The sequence below is a fragment of the Esox lucius genome, chromosome 19 (assembly GCF_011004845.1).
Source record: "Esox lucius isolate fEsoLuc1 chromosome 19, fEsoLuc1.pri, whole genome shotgun sequence".
Lineage (NCBI taxonomy): Eukaryota > Metazoa > Chordata > Actinopteri > Esociformes > Esocidae > Esox > Esox lucius.
In genome coordinates, this window is record NC_047587.1 from 21933467 (window position 1) to 21946031 (window position 12565).

Consider the following 12565-nt stretch of genomic DNA (forward strand, 5'->3'; position numbering starts at 1 on the left):
GTTCCAATTACAGAGCTATTTATTGTTGCCCCTGGCAAAACAAATTAGCAGAATATTAATCAAAAGTGTTTTTTTCATTTAGAATGACAGAAAGTGTGAACCCAATTCAAAAGCCACTAAATTGTTATGGTTAAAAGAGGAAAAGCAAACAAAAAAACTATGTCGACAAGTTTTGTTTAAGGTTTCAGCACTTTAGGAGAATGCTGCATCACAAAATGTTTAATAAAATGCTATAGTTTTCATTAAAATGTTGTTGTGTCTTTATTCATAAATATATATCAAGATTATATCAGCTAACCCCAAGGAGCAAACAACAGTAGTGTTGGATTTTAGTGGCTAGGAAAAACTCCCTAAGAAGGCCGAATTTAAGGAAGAAGAGGACCCAGGCTCAGAGGGGTGACCAGTCCTCTTCTGGCTGTGCCGGGTGAGATATTAAGAATCCAAATGGAATAATTTATACATTTCTCTGGGCTAAATCCAGAGTCTATTTGATTTTAGACTAGGTCCAAAGTATGACCAGGTGGACAAGGACAGGGACAGCAGCGGGCCCCCCAAACCAGGTACTCTGCAGGTGTGGACCAGGACCTCATCTCCTCCTAAAATGTAAAACTGGAGGAGACTGAGAAAGTGCATATCCCCCAGCACAATAATATAGCAGCGTAACACCTTGGAACTGAGACAGGGGGGTCCGGTGACACTGTGGCCCTACCCGGGGGAGGCCCCGGACAGGGCCCAACAGGCAGGAAATCGATCAGTTTAGCAGCACAAAGAATATCAGAATATCAACACTCTCCTTTTTAACTGCTAATTCTCAGCTCCCTGAGAGTCAGTCAATCTAGGCTAGGCTGGTTGTTGCTATCACTATTGCCAGATGTGGTGAATTTCGTTTATTTCCAATTTAAAGACAATAAAAAAAAAGCTATGGAATGTTTTTGTACAGGTTTATAGTGGAGCCGGCGACATTTTGACAATGACTGAACTGCATACGGTCAATACAATCTGGTAACTCAGGTTGCTATTGTCTATCGCCCAGTTGCTAATAAAGTTGCGTTAAATTGGTGACGTCGCGAGTTCCACGTTGGCCCGGACGTGGCAGCATCCGAGGACAGAAACGATTCGTTCCTCAGGACTCACAAACATTAACGCCTCTTGTCTTAACAACGTCACATTTAGAAAAGTTTTCCTTAAAATTAAGAATCGGATAAGCACAAAATGGGACTTCTAATCTCATCCGTTTTTACTAGACTGTTCGGCAAAAAACAGATGAGAATACTTATGGGTAAGTGTCGCCAGGTAACTTTGCTAACTAGTTGAGGTTAGCTAACGATTTCTAAGTTAGGTTTTCAAATGTAAATTCTCCGGCTCACGAGAGACCTTTGTTTAGCTAGTCTTATAACAAAAAGGTTTGTCCCTGAAAACGAATACTAATGGTAATTTAACGGTCCTTAGTCCAATGTAATTCTTTCCACCTAGCTCATAAAGTTACGCTAAAGTTGTCTTTTCATGTTTCATGTAAAAAAACTAAAAAAACTCGCATAAAGGTTATAATGTAGTTAATTGTTTAACTAGCTAATGTCACCGTTGACATGCTAAAATATACTGAATATGTTTTGTATATTGTAGCTACAATTTGAGTGTTATACTTTTTTTTTATATATACAATGCTGGCTAGTACCACATACCCCTGTAGAACAGGTATGACCTCAGAAATGTAACTGTTCAAATTGTCGTGGGACAATCAATGGACGCTCCAGTAAAATGTGCTGTTTTGTTACACAACACAACGCCACATTCTGTGTTCTGGACAGTTGCACTCCTGAAGAATTTCTGTCACAATCTGTCTTAGGGAAGCTCATTGTTTGTTGTTCCCACTAAGGTTGACCTGACTGAAGTTTGGTGAATGTTTACCTTCAATGGTTGCTGGCATGTTGAAAAAGTGTGCTTTTCACAGATGCTTTCAACTGTACCAGGCAGATGGCAGAAAGTGTGTATGGTGTTGCTAACAGAGTTTGGTCAGGTGTAAACTACCGACAACAAATACAGTTGCATTTTATCTATGGCAAGTTGAACTGAGATATGGTGACAAGGTCCTGAGGGCCTTCTGTCGTGCCATTGCTCTGCCGTGCCCAGGTGTTTTGGCATGATGATGCACTGCCCCATGTCACAAGGTTCTGGACTTGTTTTCTGGAAGCTGAAAATGTCCCAAGTCTTCCATGTCCGACATACTCCGATCAGATGTCAGCTATTGAGCATTTTTGGAAAGCTCTGGGTGTGTAAAAGACAGTGTCCCCATTCCTGACAATATCCAGCAGGCTATAGCCATTGAGCAAGTGGGACAACATTCTACCGGCCACAATAAACAGCCTGATCAACTGTGAGTTTCTAGTGATGCATGAGGTAAATGGTGATCAAACCAGATACCAACTTGTTTTCTTAATTTAATCCTTACCTCAACCTTTTATTTTCTAGTCTGTCCAACCAATTTACATTATCTGACCAACAATGTGTATTCCCGGTTAGGCTATATAAACTCCATAGAGTAGGGTCTAATATCCTTATTTCATTTGGTGGTTAAGGCCCAATTACTTAATTTCAATGTGGGCATCTATTCATTTTTGAATACATTCTCCTACTTGTATTTCTGATAATTGGCCTAGAAGTATTTATTTTGTTCATTAATATTGTTTGTTTTCTCAGTGGGTTTGGATGCTGCGGGGAAAACAACTATTTTGTATAAACTAAAGCTTGGGGAAATAGTTACCACCATTCCAACTATCGGTAAGTGACACACACACACACACACACACACACCATGTTTTCAGGACAATCATTTTGTTCATTCAAAAAACAGTTTTCCCAAATGTCTAACCCAAGCTTTGACATAACCCTTACCTCCTTACCTCAATATCCTGTTTTTATGCCTAAATCCAATCCATAACACAAACTAGACCAGAGAAGTGTGCTCCAAGATAGAATGTTGTTCAATTATTGTTTCTGGTAAAAACATCCATCAAAAAATACAAGACTATGCATTTCACCTAATTTCCTATTGCTTTCATGTACTGCTTTTCATTACCGAAGTATTTCTGAAATGATAAGCAGGTTTCTGAAATGAAAATCCATATTTCAGTAATGAGAACTATGGAAAATGTAAGGAAAATTGCTTCATTAGTCATAATCCTACAAAAGTCACTACTAAACATATGCATTTTTCTAGTAGGGTAGAGTAAAAAAAATAAAACAGCAAGTAAGGTAAGATATAAGCTATTTGAATGTGCATTCCATTCACATAATTCTAGCCTACTGTTTTGCATTTACATTGGAGATTTGCACGGTTCTGGGGTTATTTTTATGAGCTGGCTTTTTCAGCTGAACAGAGCTAGATGAGTCGACTTACCCAACTGATTCAGAATGCCCATCACTACCTGTATGTCATTGGTCACTAGCTAGTACCACTAGGCTGTTCCTCCTAAGCGACTGGTCATTGGCTGACTTTGTTCTTCACAGATTTAAGCTCCCTCTTTCTGCCATGGGATTACCATACTCTCACATTTTCGCAGCATATCAAATGGAGTGATGTTATTTGAAAAGCCAGATTTTAATGCTTACAGGGGTATTTTACCCAAAATATATTTCCATGTTTTTCTTTTCAATATGACATTGAAATATCATAATGTAGTGTACAGTTCCATTATATCTATGAAATGTTTTGATGTAATTAAAATGTTCACTGACTGTGCTATTAGTAATTCCAATCAACAAACATGAGTCAGTTTACTCAATCTTTGTTCATTTCATCAGTACCCTAGGGCAGATGCCCTAGTACTCAGTCAGCATTTTCTTTTTTCTTCAATGTTCCACTTTTCAAAATGCTTTTGGAGATGTACACTGAGTACTAGGGCATGTTTTATCGAATAGCGCTGCACGATTTATCGAATTATAATCAAAATTGCAATATTGACATGTGCAATATCCATATCGCCAACTTATGCAATTTTCATCTTTAAAAAGGTGAATGAGATGCGCCTCACGCAAGGCAACGGGCACGCATCCTACCTCCGTAATGGTTTTTCTTGCGGGTGCTGTAGGTATTTTTGTCACTTAAATACCTGGACTAATTTTGTTTGAATAGTTGATGTTTAAATGTTAGCTTTGAGTTAACCCTGCAACTGCTAGCGGAGGCGTCTGCTTCAAGCTAGCGATCGGCGCCAAGATATTGTCCCACATACACAACAGCATGGTTATTAATAGTTTTGTTTATTAAAAATGTTGCCTAACCAGCTATGACAACAGCACAAACATGGCCAACGCCGCCGTATAACAAATGGTTAAACACAGGCTGCACCTTCAAATTGGTAGGAAGTGTAAAATAGGAAACATTGAACTTGAACTCGATTTTTATTCTGTTTAATAGCACATTATATAGACTATGATCTGTATTTTTGAGTGTTATTATCTACGCTGTTTACACCCATGTTTGAAAATCGCATAACCGTAATTGCAGTATTTGTCCAATATTTTATCCAAATTGTGCAGCCCTAGTCTTTAGGAAATACTTAGCTTACCACAGATCGTTTCCAATGTGATAATGCTTTGCAGTGGTTTTGGATGTGTGTGTATTTACTGTGCCTCCGTTGTGTATTTCAGGCTTTAATGTGGAGACAGTTGAGTATAAGAACATCTGCTTCACGGTTTGGGATGTTGGTGGTCAGGACAAAATCAGACCCCTCTGGAGACACTACTTCCAGAACACACAGGTAAGCTCACACACCATAAGGCTGTTTAACCCATACAATTCCTTAGGGAATCCTCTTTGATTGTCCCTGCCCTCTGACTAATCTAACCCCCCCCCCCCACAGGGTTTGATCTTCGTAGTAGACAGCAATGATCGAGAGAGAGTGGCTGAGTCAGCAGAAGAACTGTCCAAAATGGTAAATATTTTTGCTATATGTATGTTAACAGGGTGGGAAATGCCAGGGACCTAATGAAACCACAATTTGTAGGTTCTGATTAAGCATAATTGCGTATTTGTGGCCTTTCAGCTTGAAAATGTCTGGCTGTTTTCCTATGACCTGTTTCAATTACAATTCTTTTGTCCTGCAGAAGTGCCTGTAACCGGACTCTTGTTTTGTTAACCCTAGCTCTGTAAAGTCTCAGGGGTACTCAACTTTTACCCTACATGGTCTAGAGCCTACTTGTTTTCTGCTCAATCTCATCATTCATTTCACCCACCTAGCGTCCCAGGTCTTAAGTCCCTGATTAGAAGGTTGCAGTGATAAAATGGAGTGGAACTGACTTTGAGGTCTGGAGCTGAGTTTGAAGGCTCTAGAGACTGCTGTGTGTGGTAATCCCAGGTGGTCAGCTCTTTCTGAGATGCTTGAATGATCATGTCTTGCGCCAACTCTCGTACCATAGTCAGTCACTTAGTCGCAACAACTGAACCTCTTGACCATGTCTGCATGCTTTCTATGTTGAGCTGCAGCCGCATGCTTGTCTGTTTGACTGTGTTCATTAAGGAGCAGTTGTACCTAATGAGGGTGTAAATAGATTTAGGGACGATTTCTAGGAGAACTCCATTGAGCTTATTTTTTTTAGTCCTAGTCTAGGTTTAATCTGTGTCTGTGAAACCAGCCCATAGTTTCTTTGCCTAGTCTGTTTGAAATCAACGTAGCTCAACATTAAACCTTTAATCTTACTTGGGAATGGTTGTTTTACATCATAGCCAGACCAGGGTTTGAGTCCTGCTTGCGGATTATCCCTGCAGAGGGCAATGCAGTTGGCCAGCGCTGTCTGGGTTTGGTTGCCTTGCCTGATTGTGCTGTAGCGACACCTTGAGTGCCGTGAGTTGAGTTAAAATGCTGGGGTGTGTCTTTCAGTATGTGAGGATTCCAGTTGTTACCGGATTGCATGTTCTTGGGTCGATGCATATCTTTGTATTGAATGTCCCAATTCCACTGGGGGTTGCTGCAATTAAACAGAGGCCCTAATCAGGAATTGGATCTCAATAAATTGTATTCATAATAATAAAAACAGCTCTGAGCATGAGTACAGTATAACTGTGAGTGGGGATTTTGTGTTGTCATTAATCAAAAGTTTTCATGAATCATTAAACAAGTAAAAATAAATGTTAATTATTAACAAGGACAAAATTAGTGAAGCTTTAACAGTAACCTCACACAAGTGCACCCTCAACGCAATACATTTGAACATTCATGTTAAAAAGAGAGCTGTCTTCCGGACCAGCTGTTAGCCTTGTTGAGTTAGTATGTTTTGGTTGAAAGTCAAATGTTTTGTAGACTTATCTTTTTTATACCTTTTTGTAATTAGAAATGTGATGATAGAAATATACAATATTTGTTTAGGTTTCATATCCAGGATTAGATTCAACTTTATTGTAATTGAACAGTACAACGAAATGCCATTTTCTAACCAGAAGTGCAATTAGAAGGCAGGCAATTATTAAGTATATGTAAATTACAAGTGGAATGTGCAGATGTGCAGTGAAGGCAAATGCAGTACAAATGGCAACAGTAAATGTAAACTTTGTGATATTTCCTGTTCTTTTTAGCTACAGGAGGATGAGTTGAGAGAAGCAGTGTTGCTGGTGTTTGCTAACAAGCAGGACCTTCCTAACGCCATGTCTGTCAGTGACCTCACAGACAAACTTGGATTGCAGAGCCTCCGCAGCAGATTGGTGAGTCTTTCACTTGCTGTTTCTAACAAGTGTATAAGTGCGTGCACACACACACACACACACACACACACACACACACACACACACACAGACTCAGTCCTGTGACTAGCTGATGTCTTTGTGTCTCCTTTCAGTGGCATGTGCAGGCGACCTGTGCCACCCAAGGCACAGGCCTGTATGAAGGACTGGACTGGCTTTCCAACGAGCTGTCCAAGCAGTAACAACGGACATGACTAGAGAGGAAGAGAGAACACTTTGGAGAAATAGATAACTGACACCTTTAATAAAGACAAGTTAGGTCTTGAAGAACCTTTGACCCCTACAATGGACAGAAATTGTGGACAATGCGATCAATACCTTTTTTTTTTTCTTCATACTTTCAGACACCTGTCATAACGCCCCCCCCCCCCCCCCCCCCCATGTCTTGCAGCAGATTAACTGATGCTTTCAGTTGCATGTATAGCAAATGGCTGCTCTAAAACATCTTGGGAGATGCCCCTCCCCTTTCCTCAGCACTTTTTAACAGGGTTCAAATTGCCCTCCCACTCTTCCTGGTTCAGATGTTTTTGTCTATGGTTCGAATTAGGATTGGCTGTTGGAATATAATCTAAGATTATTGGTTAAGGGCAATTTCTACCTCAAACTGTACAGCTCCACTAGACTTCCTGGATATCCCTGAAAGGACCCTGCCCCTTTGACCTCATCTTGGTAAAGGTAAAAGGCTTATTGAATGAGATGAAGAATAAATTGATAATCTTAACTCCAGATGTTTGAGGAAGTCTATCTGTACTGGAAATTCCCTGTGTTAGGAACCACTGGAAATCATTGTCTCATTATACTTCTCTAAGTTATTGTACGATATATTTTCTCTGGGCTCTCCACATGACTTGTCTTATAAAACGTGCCACAATTATGCAATAACCTTTTTTCTTTGATGCTTGGATGTAATCTGGATAACTGAAAGTAGTAGGTAGAAGTTGCCTCTAAACATCAAAACATTTGTTGAATACTTTTCATCCCCCTAATGGTTCAGGTTATAATAACTTGGCCCAGAATCAGTGATTTGTTACAACTTCTACATATGTTCCCAAACCAGTCAAGTTGAATAGCTTTGGCTTAAAACAATATAGTGTAAACCAGAAGGAAAGAGGAGTGTGATGAATGTATTATTATTTTTTTCTTCAAAGCATTTGAACAGGATCAATATGTGTTCAGTGCTTGAGGCTGCATGCATGCTTCTGATATTTGATTGCGGATGTTGCGCTTAATCTGATCCTTCCACTTCGCTTGTCCATCTCCCTGAGCTGAGCATACATTCCAACTGACCCATGATTTTGGAAACTGCACAGAGCTGCTACACAACTTTGAATTTATCTTTTTAAACAATAAATTCACCTGTTCAATTTTCTTTTTAATGATTTAATTTATAATGTCTTAGTATTCATGAGTAATTCTCAGGCTTCCTGATTGGCAGCAGAAAGCTGTAGGTCTTTTTGGAAGAGGTGAATAACTTCATCTGTTATTCTTTAAGCCATCACTAGGAAATCATCAGAGGTGACTGTAAACACTGCTCCCTTACCGCTGGCCTGACTGAGTGGCAGGAATGATGTACCACACAACTAAAAACATGTATGCCTAATCTCCTGGATCTCATAAACCAGCAGAGAAACGCCAGAGGAGTCTTCTTAATTTGGGGTGTGAAAGATAACGTTTAAAGTGACTGTTTAGGGACTCTTCAGACATTTTGTATTTAGTATGAATCAATCTAATCAGTTGTGATTAACAGGGCTGCCGGGAAAATAGGTGGAAGATCACATGATCAGATGTTTTATTTAGGATTTCACTTCAAATCCAAGGTCATTATTTAATAGAAAGTTTAGTTCTGTATTTGCGCAGTACATGTGCTGAGTTCAGGTCAGTATCTCAAAACACTGTTGAAGGGGATTTAGCATTTTTGCTTTTTATGGTTGAAAATGGAAATAAAACATTTAGAGAGAGGAAAGACAGTTTTTTTTCAAGCTGTTTCTGATTTTACCAGCCATTTGGTAACTATCGTAATTAGCGTTGGGCTGGTTGGATGTTGTCTCCATCTGAGACTCCTGTGTACTGTTCATTTCTAATTGGTTTGTCAGCATACTGCTCTGTCACAAAAGAGCTGGTTACAGACATATATGTTCAGAAAGTGTATAGAAACTATAGAATACTCAATGCTGAACCAGGAGGACATAGGATACCCTTCATCAACTCCTGGATACTGTGGACTTCCCACTCTGGTTGCTGTATAAGGTATGTTACACCCACGTGTCTGTGTTGGTAAACAAACAAACAATTGTGGGCAAAAAATATGTATGGAGTTAAAATGAGTCTAAACACTAAATTGTAGGTCCAGATTTGCCTTCTTGACTGGTTGTGACTTTGTCCTGCATTGGGATGAAAATCCTGCAGCCAAGGGCAGATCACTGGGTACTTGACTGTCTTGGGAGGTGTGAAGAGATTATTTTCTCTCGTAGGGATTGGCTCTGCATGACCTCTTCGGACCTGGTCAGTTGTGCCTGGTGGGAGAGCCAGGACCTGCAGTTCACCTACAGCTGCCTGGACAAACCAACAAACCCATGCACCATACATCCTAAGAAACCTGAAATTACTAGATTAATCTTGTCCAAATCTTACCTAATAGCAATGTAATCTAGAATGCCAAAAGATTAAAAAAAAATATTACATGGGTTATTAATTGATGCCTCGTTGCCTCTTTTTGTGGGGTGTAACAATACAATCAATAAGGTCCCTAATGTATTATAAATCACACCCAAGCTACTGGAAACATCTTTAAAATTATACTTGATGCTAAATCAGTCTCACTGAATTATTTTATTTTGTACTGTATTATGTCTATTTTGATTAGTGGCACAAAACTAGCCCTTCATTGCTGGTTGGCTGCTAGGCCTATTTTTTTTGAGAAGTTGAGATTAAATTTCAGCAAATGAAAAGTAATATTATAAATTGAGTCAGTATCCTCTGGGGATGAATTGTGTATTCAGTTCTACAGCATTCAAATCATGTATTTAATAAAGCATGTATTGTAAAGATGTTTTATGGAAATCAAAAAGCTGTAAGTAAAAAAAAAAGATATATATATATTCACCTGAGAAAGTACCAATGACTAAGTCGTTTAGACCTTGCTCTGTTAATTTAATGCTTCCTTGAATGTACACATATATGTAAACACCCAGAGCAGAGCTTTTAGTTTTGGGTCAGAAGTGTTTGTTCAGCACCTAGGAACAAAGACCCACCCTATCTTAGAAAACGAAAGTTAGAATAGACCTGAAACCAGAATAGAGAAACAAACACATAGTGCCAGCTCTAGCCTTTTGGGGGCCCTAAGCAGAATTTAATTTGGGTCCCCCTCTCCCCTATCAGTTGGTGGCTACCTAGCGGTCTGGGGCCCTAAGCGACTGCTTATGCCTGAAGCCGGCCCTGCACGCCCAGAGTGCCAGGAAGAGGAGGGCTTTAAGGGGAGCGGAGTCTCAGGGTTTATAAGGAACGCGGAACAATTCAACGGTCTTTTCTATCCTGCGGATGCGTCTGCTGAAGGATTCAAGGGTAAGATTGAGCTATATAATGACGAAAGTGTACTGGGAACCTTAGTTCTGTTATTTGTAAATGTAATGTTATGTAAAGGCATTATCAGTTGAAGTCTAGGTGAAAAAGAAAAAAATCTAATGATTTGACAAATTATCTTGTTGCAATGTGTTTAGTTCAGTCAGAAGACAAGCTATTTGTGAGTTATGTAGTTATTTACTGTCACCTAACAATGTTCGTCCTTTTTGTTTCAGGACTGGTGAACCTTTCACAGGTCCTCTTTGGCCTGCTTATGAATTATGTAATTATCTTTGTATCTCAATATATTACAAGAATAGTATAATATAATTTAGAAATAAGCAGAATAGATTGTATCCTACATTTAAATGGAATTCTGTCACGGTACAAATAAGTAAACAAACCTCTTTCTTTTTATTGCTGTAAATCAAGCATGTTTTTTAGCCTTATTGTAACGTTTTAATAATGAATCATTAAGTGTGAGTTGTGACAATTCTTAAAGATGCATGTCAAGACTACTCTTGCTGTAGTCTTCCTGTAATATGAGCTTATTGTTGCTGTCGATAAAGTTTCTGAAGTGTTGTATTAAACACTCTTCCCACAGTGAATGGAGGAGAAATAGAAATCCTGGGCTGGACTAAGGGCGGGTCATGCCGCCCCCTGGATGGTGTCATCATGAGGACACGACAGATTGGACTTGGCCTTCACTATGGAGTAACACTGTTGGTGCTTGCCTATGGGGGTGCTAGGCGGATGTGTCCTGTTTCCATGCTGAGTCAGCAGGGGGCGACGTGTGCAGAACCAGGGCTGCAGAAATGCAGTGTCCTCGAAATCACTAACTGAACTACAGACTACCGAAGCAAACCACAAAAAGCCAAACTATTTTCCACTTCCCCTTTCCCCTTGGCTTCTGGTGGTCTGCATGCTTGGTTTGGTGGGCTCGAGGGAGTGGCCTGCTGACATTATAATTCAATAATTCAATAAACAAGGCATAATTTCTTGAAAAAAACCATAAAACTGTAACAATAAAAACTGTAAAAACATGGAATTTTGTCAGTTGTGTTTGTGTTATTATGGTTTACGGGCCAACCAGGGATTAGACTGATTATTTTCTTTTTAATTGGGCAAACAAACTACATGCCATGAGCAACTTCGTCAAAAAGAATGACATAAATTGGCTGTTATAAGCAGCACTCATAGCAAGCAAGCAAGTTTATTTATATAGCACAATTCATACATTGACGCAATTCAATGTGCTTTAAAAAGAAAAATATATGAAAGTACAATAACATGAAAACAAATACTCAAAGAAAAACATCAATACAAATGAATACATCATGATAATAATAAATACAATAAGAAAACATATAAGATTAAAAAAGGGGGTAAAAACATAAGAAGCTATAAGGCTAAACAGTGTGGTTAAGTTTAAGTGCTCAGTCATAGGCAAGTGAGAAGAAGTGTTTTTAACCTGGATTTAAAAATGGATACGTTTGGGGCACGTCTAAGATCTTCTGGTAGTTATTTCCAGTTTTGTACAGCATACGTGCTAAACGCAGTTTATAAGCAGTTTCAGTTAAACCCTCATGTCTTCCTGTGGAATTCACCCTCAGGGTTTTATTAGCAACACATGATCATGGGAGACACTCAGTCAAGTGGATAGAGATCAGTTTGAGATTCACAAATTGTTTTCAGTGCTAGGCATTGTAGTATAGAGAAATGCTAATACAGACGCATTCAGTGGATAGTGTTTTGTAAGGAATAATCCATAACCTTCAGCACATTACCTTAAATAATAATGGATGGTGCAAAGGGATGAGGTGTTACCCACTTATACCTCAGTATAGAAACCACAAGATAAGAAAATATTTACTAGTAGAAATTGTTTTAATTTATGTATATTTTACTAATTATTTAATGTTTTGTAATATTGTGGTGGCTACAAAATGGCCTGACTCCAGTGTTATTATGTCTTTCAATTTGGGTACTTTTATTTTGAAGGTGAAGCACTATTTCCACATCTGACTAATCCTTATAACTTCCTATTTGTGGAATTCCTCTGCTAATAATAATAATTTTAAAAAAACTTTAAACCCTACCTTTTTAAAAAGGTTACAACCTAAACCTCCGCATAATTGTAAGTTGCTCAATTATGATGTCATTTGCATTTGGTTAACTAAGTCTATCACATTTGGGAAAATAATTGAGAGATTGTAGCTACTAGCTATAATTTTATGTTAGCATAGTTTGTGAAATGGATGTCTTTAGTGCATT

At 38.8% G+C, this 12565-nt stretch overlaps 1 protein-coding gene and 1 long non-coding RNA gene across 2 annotated transcripts; both read left to right on the top strand.

Annotated features, from left to right (window-relative positions):
- Positions 1-1072: 1072 nt before the first annotated feature.
- On the top strand, positions 1073-8102 carry LOC105028709 (ADP-ribosylation factor 4). Its single transcript, XM_010901630.3, has 6 exons — positions 1073-1279; positions 2698-2778; positions 4648-4757; positions 4860-4931; positions 6569-6694; positions 6829-8102. The coding sequence occupies exons 1-6, from the start codon at positions 1213-1215 to the stop codon at positions 6913-6915; spliced, it is 543 nt and encodes a 180-aa protein (XP_010899932.1). The 5' UTR covers positions 1073-1212; the 3' UTR covers positions 6916-8102.
- Positions 8103-10220: 2118 nt separating this feature from the next.
- LOC105028708 lies at positions 10221-11332 on the top strand. Its single transcript, XR_829414.3, has 3 exons — positions 10221-10294; positions 10528-10574; positions 10896-11332. It is a non-coding gene; the product is annotated as an uncharacterized LOC105028708 (long non-coding RNA).
- Positions 11333-12565: the final 1233 nt, after the last annotated feature.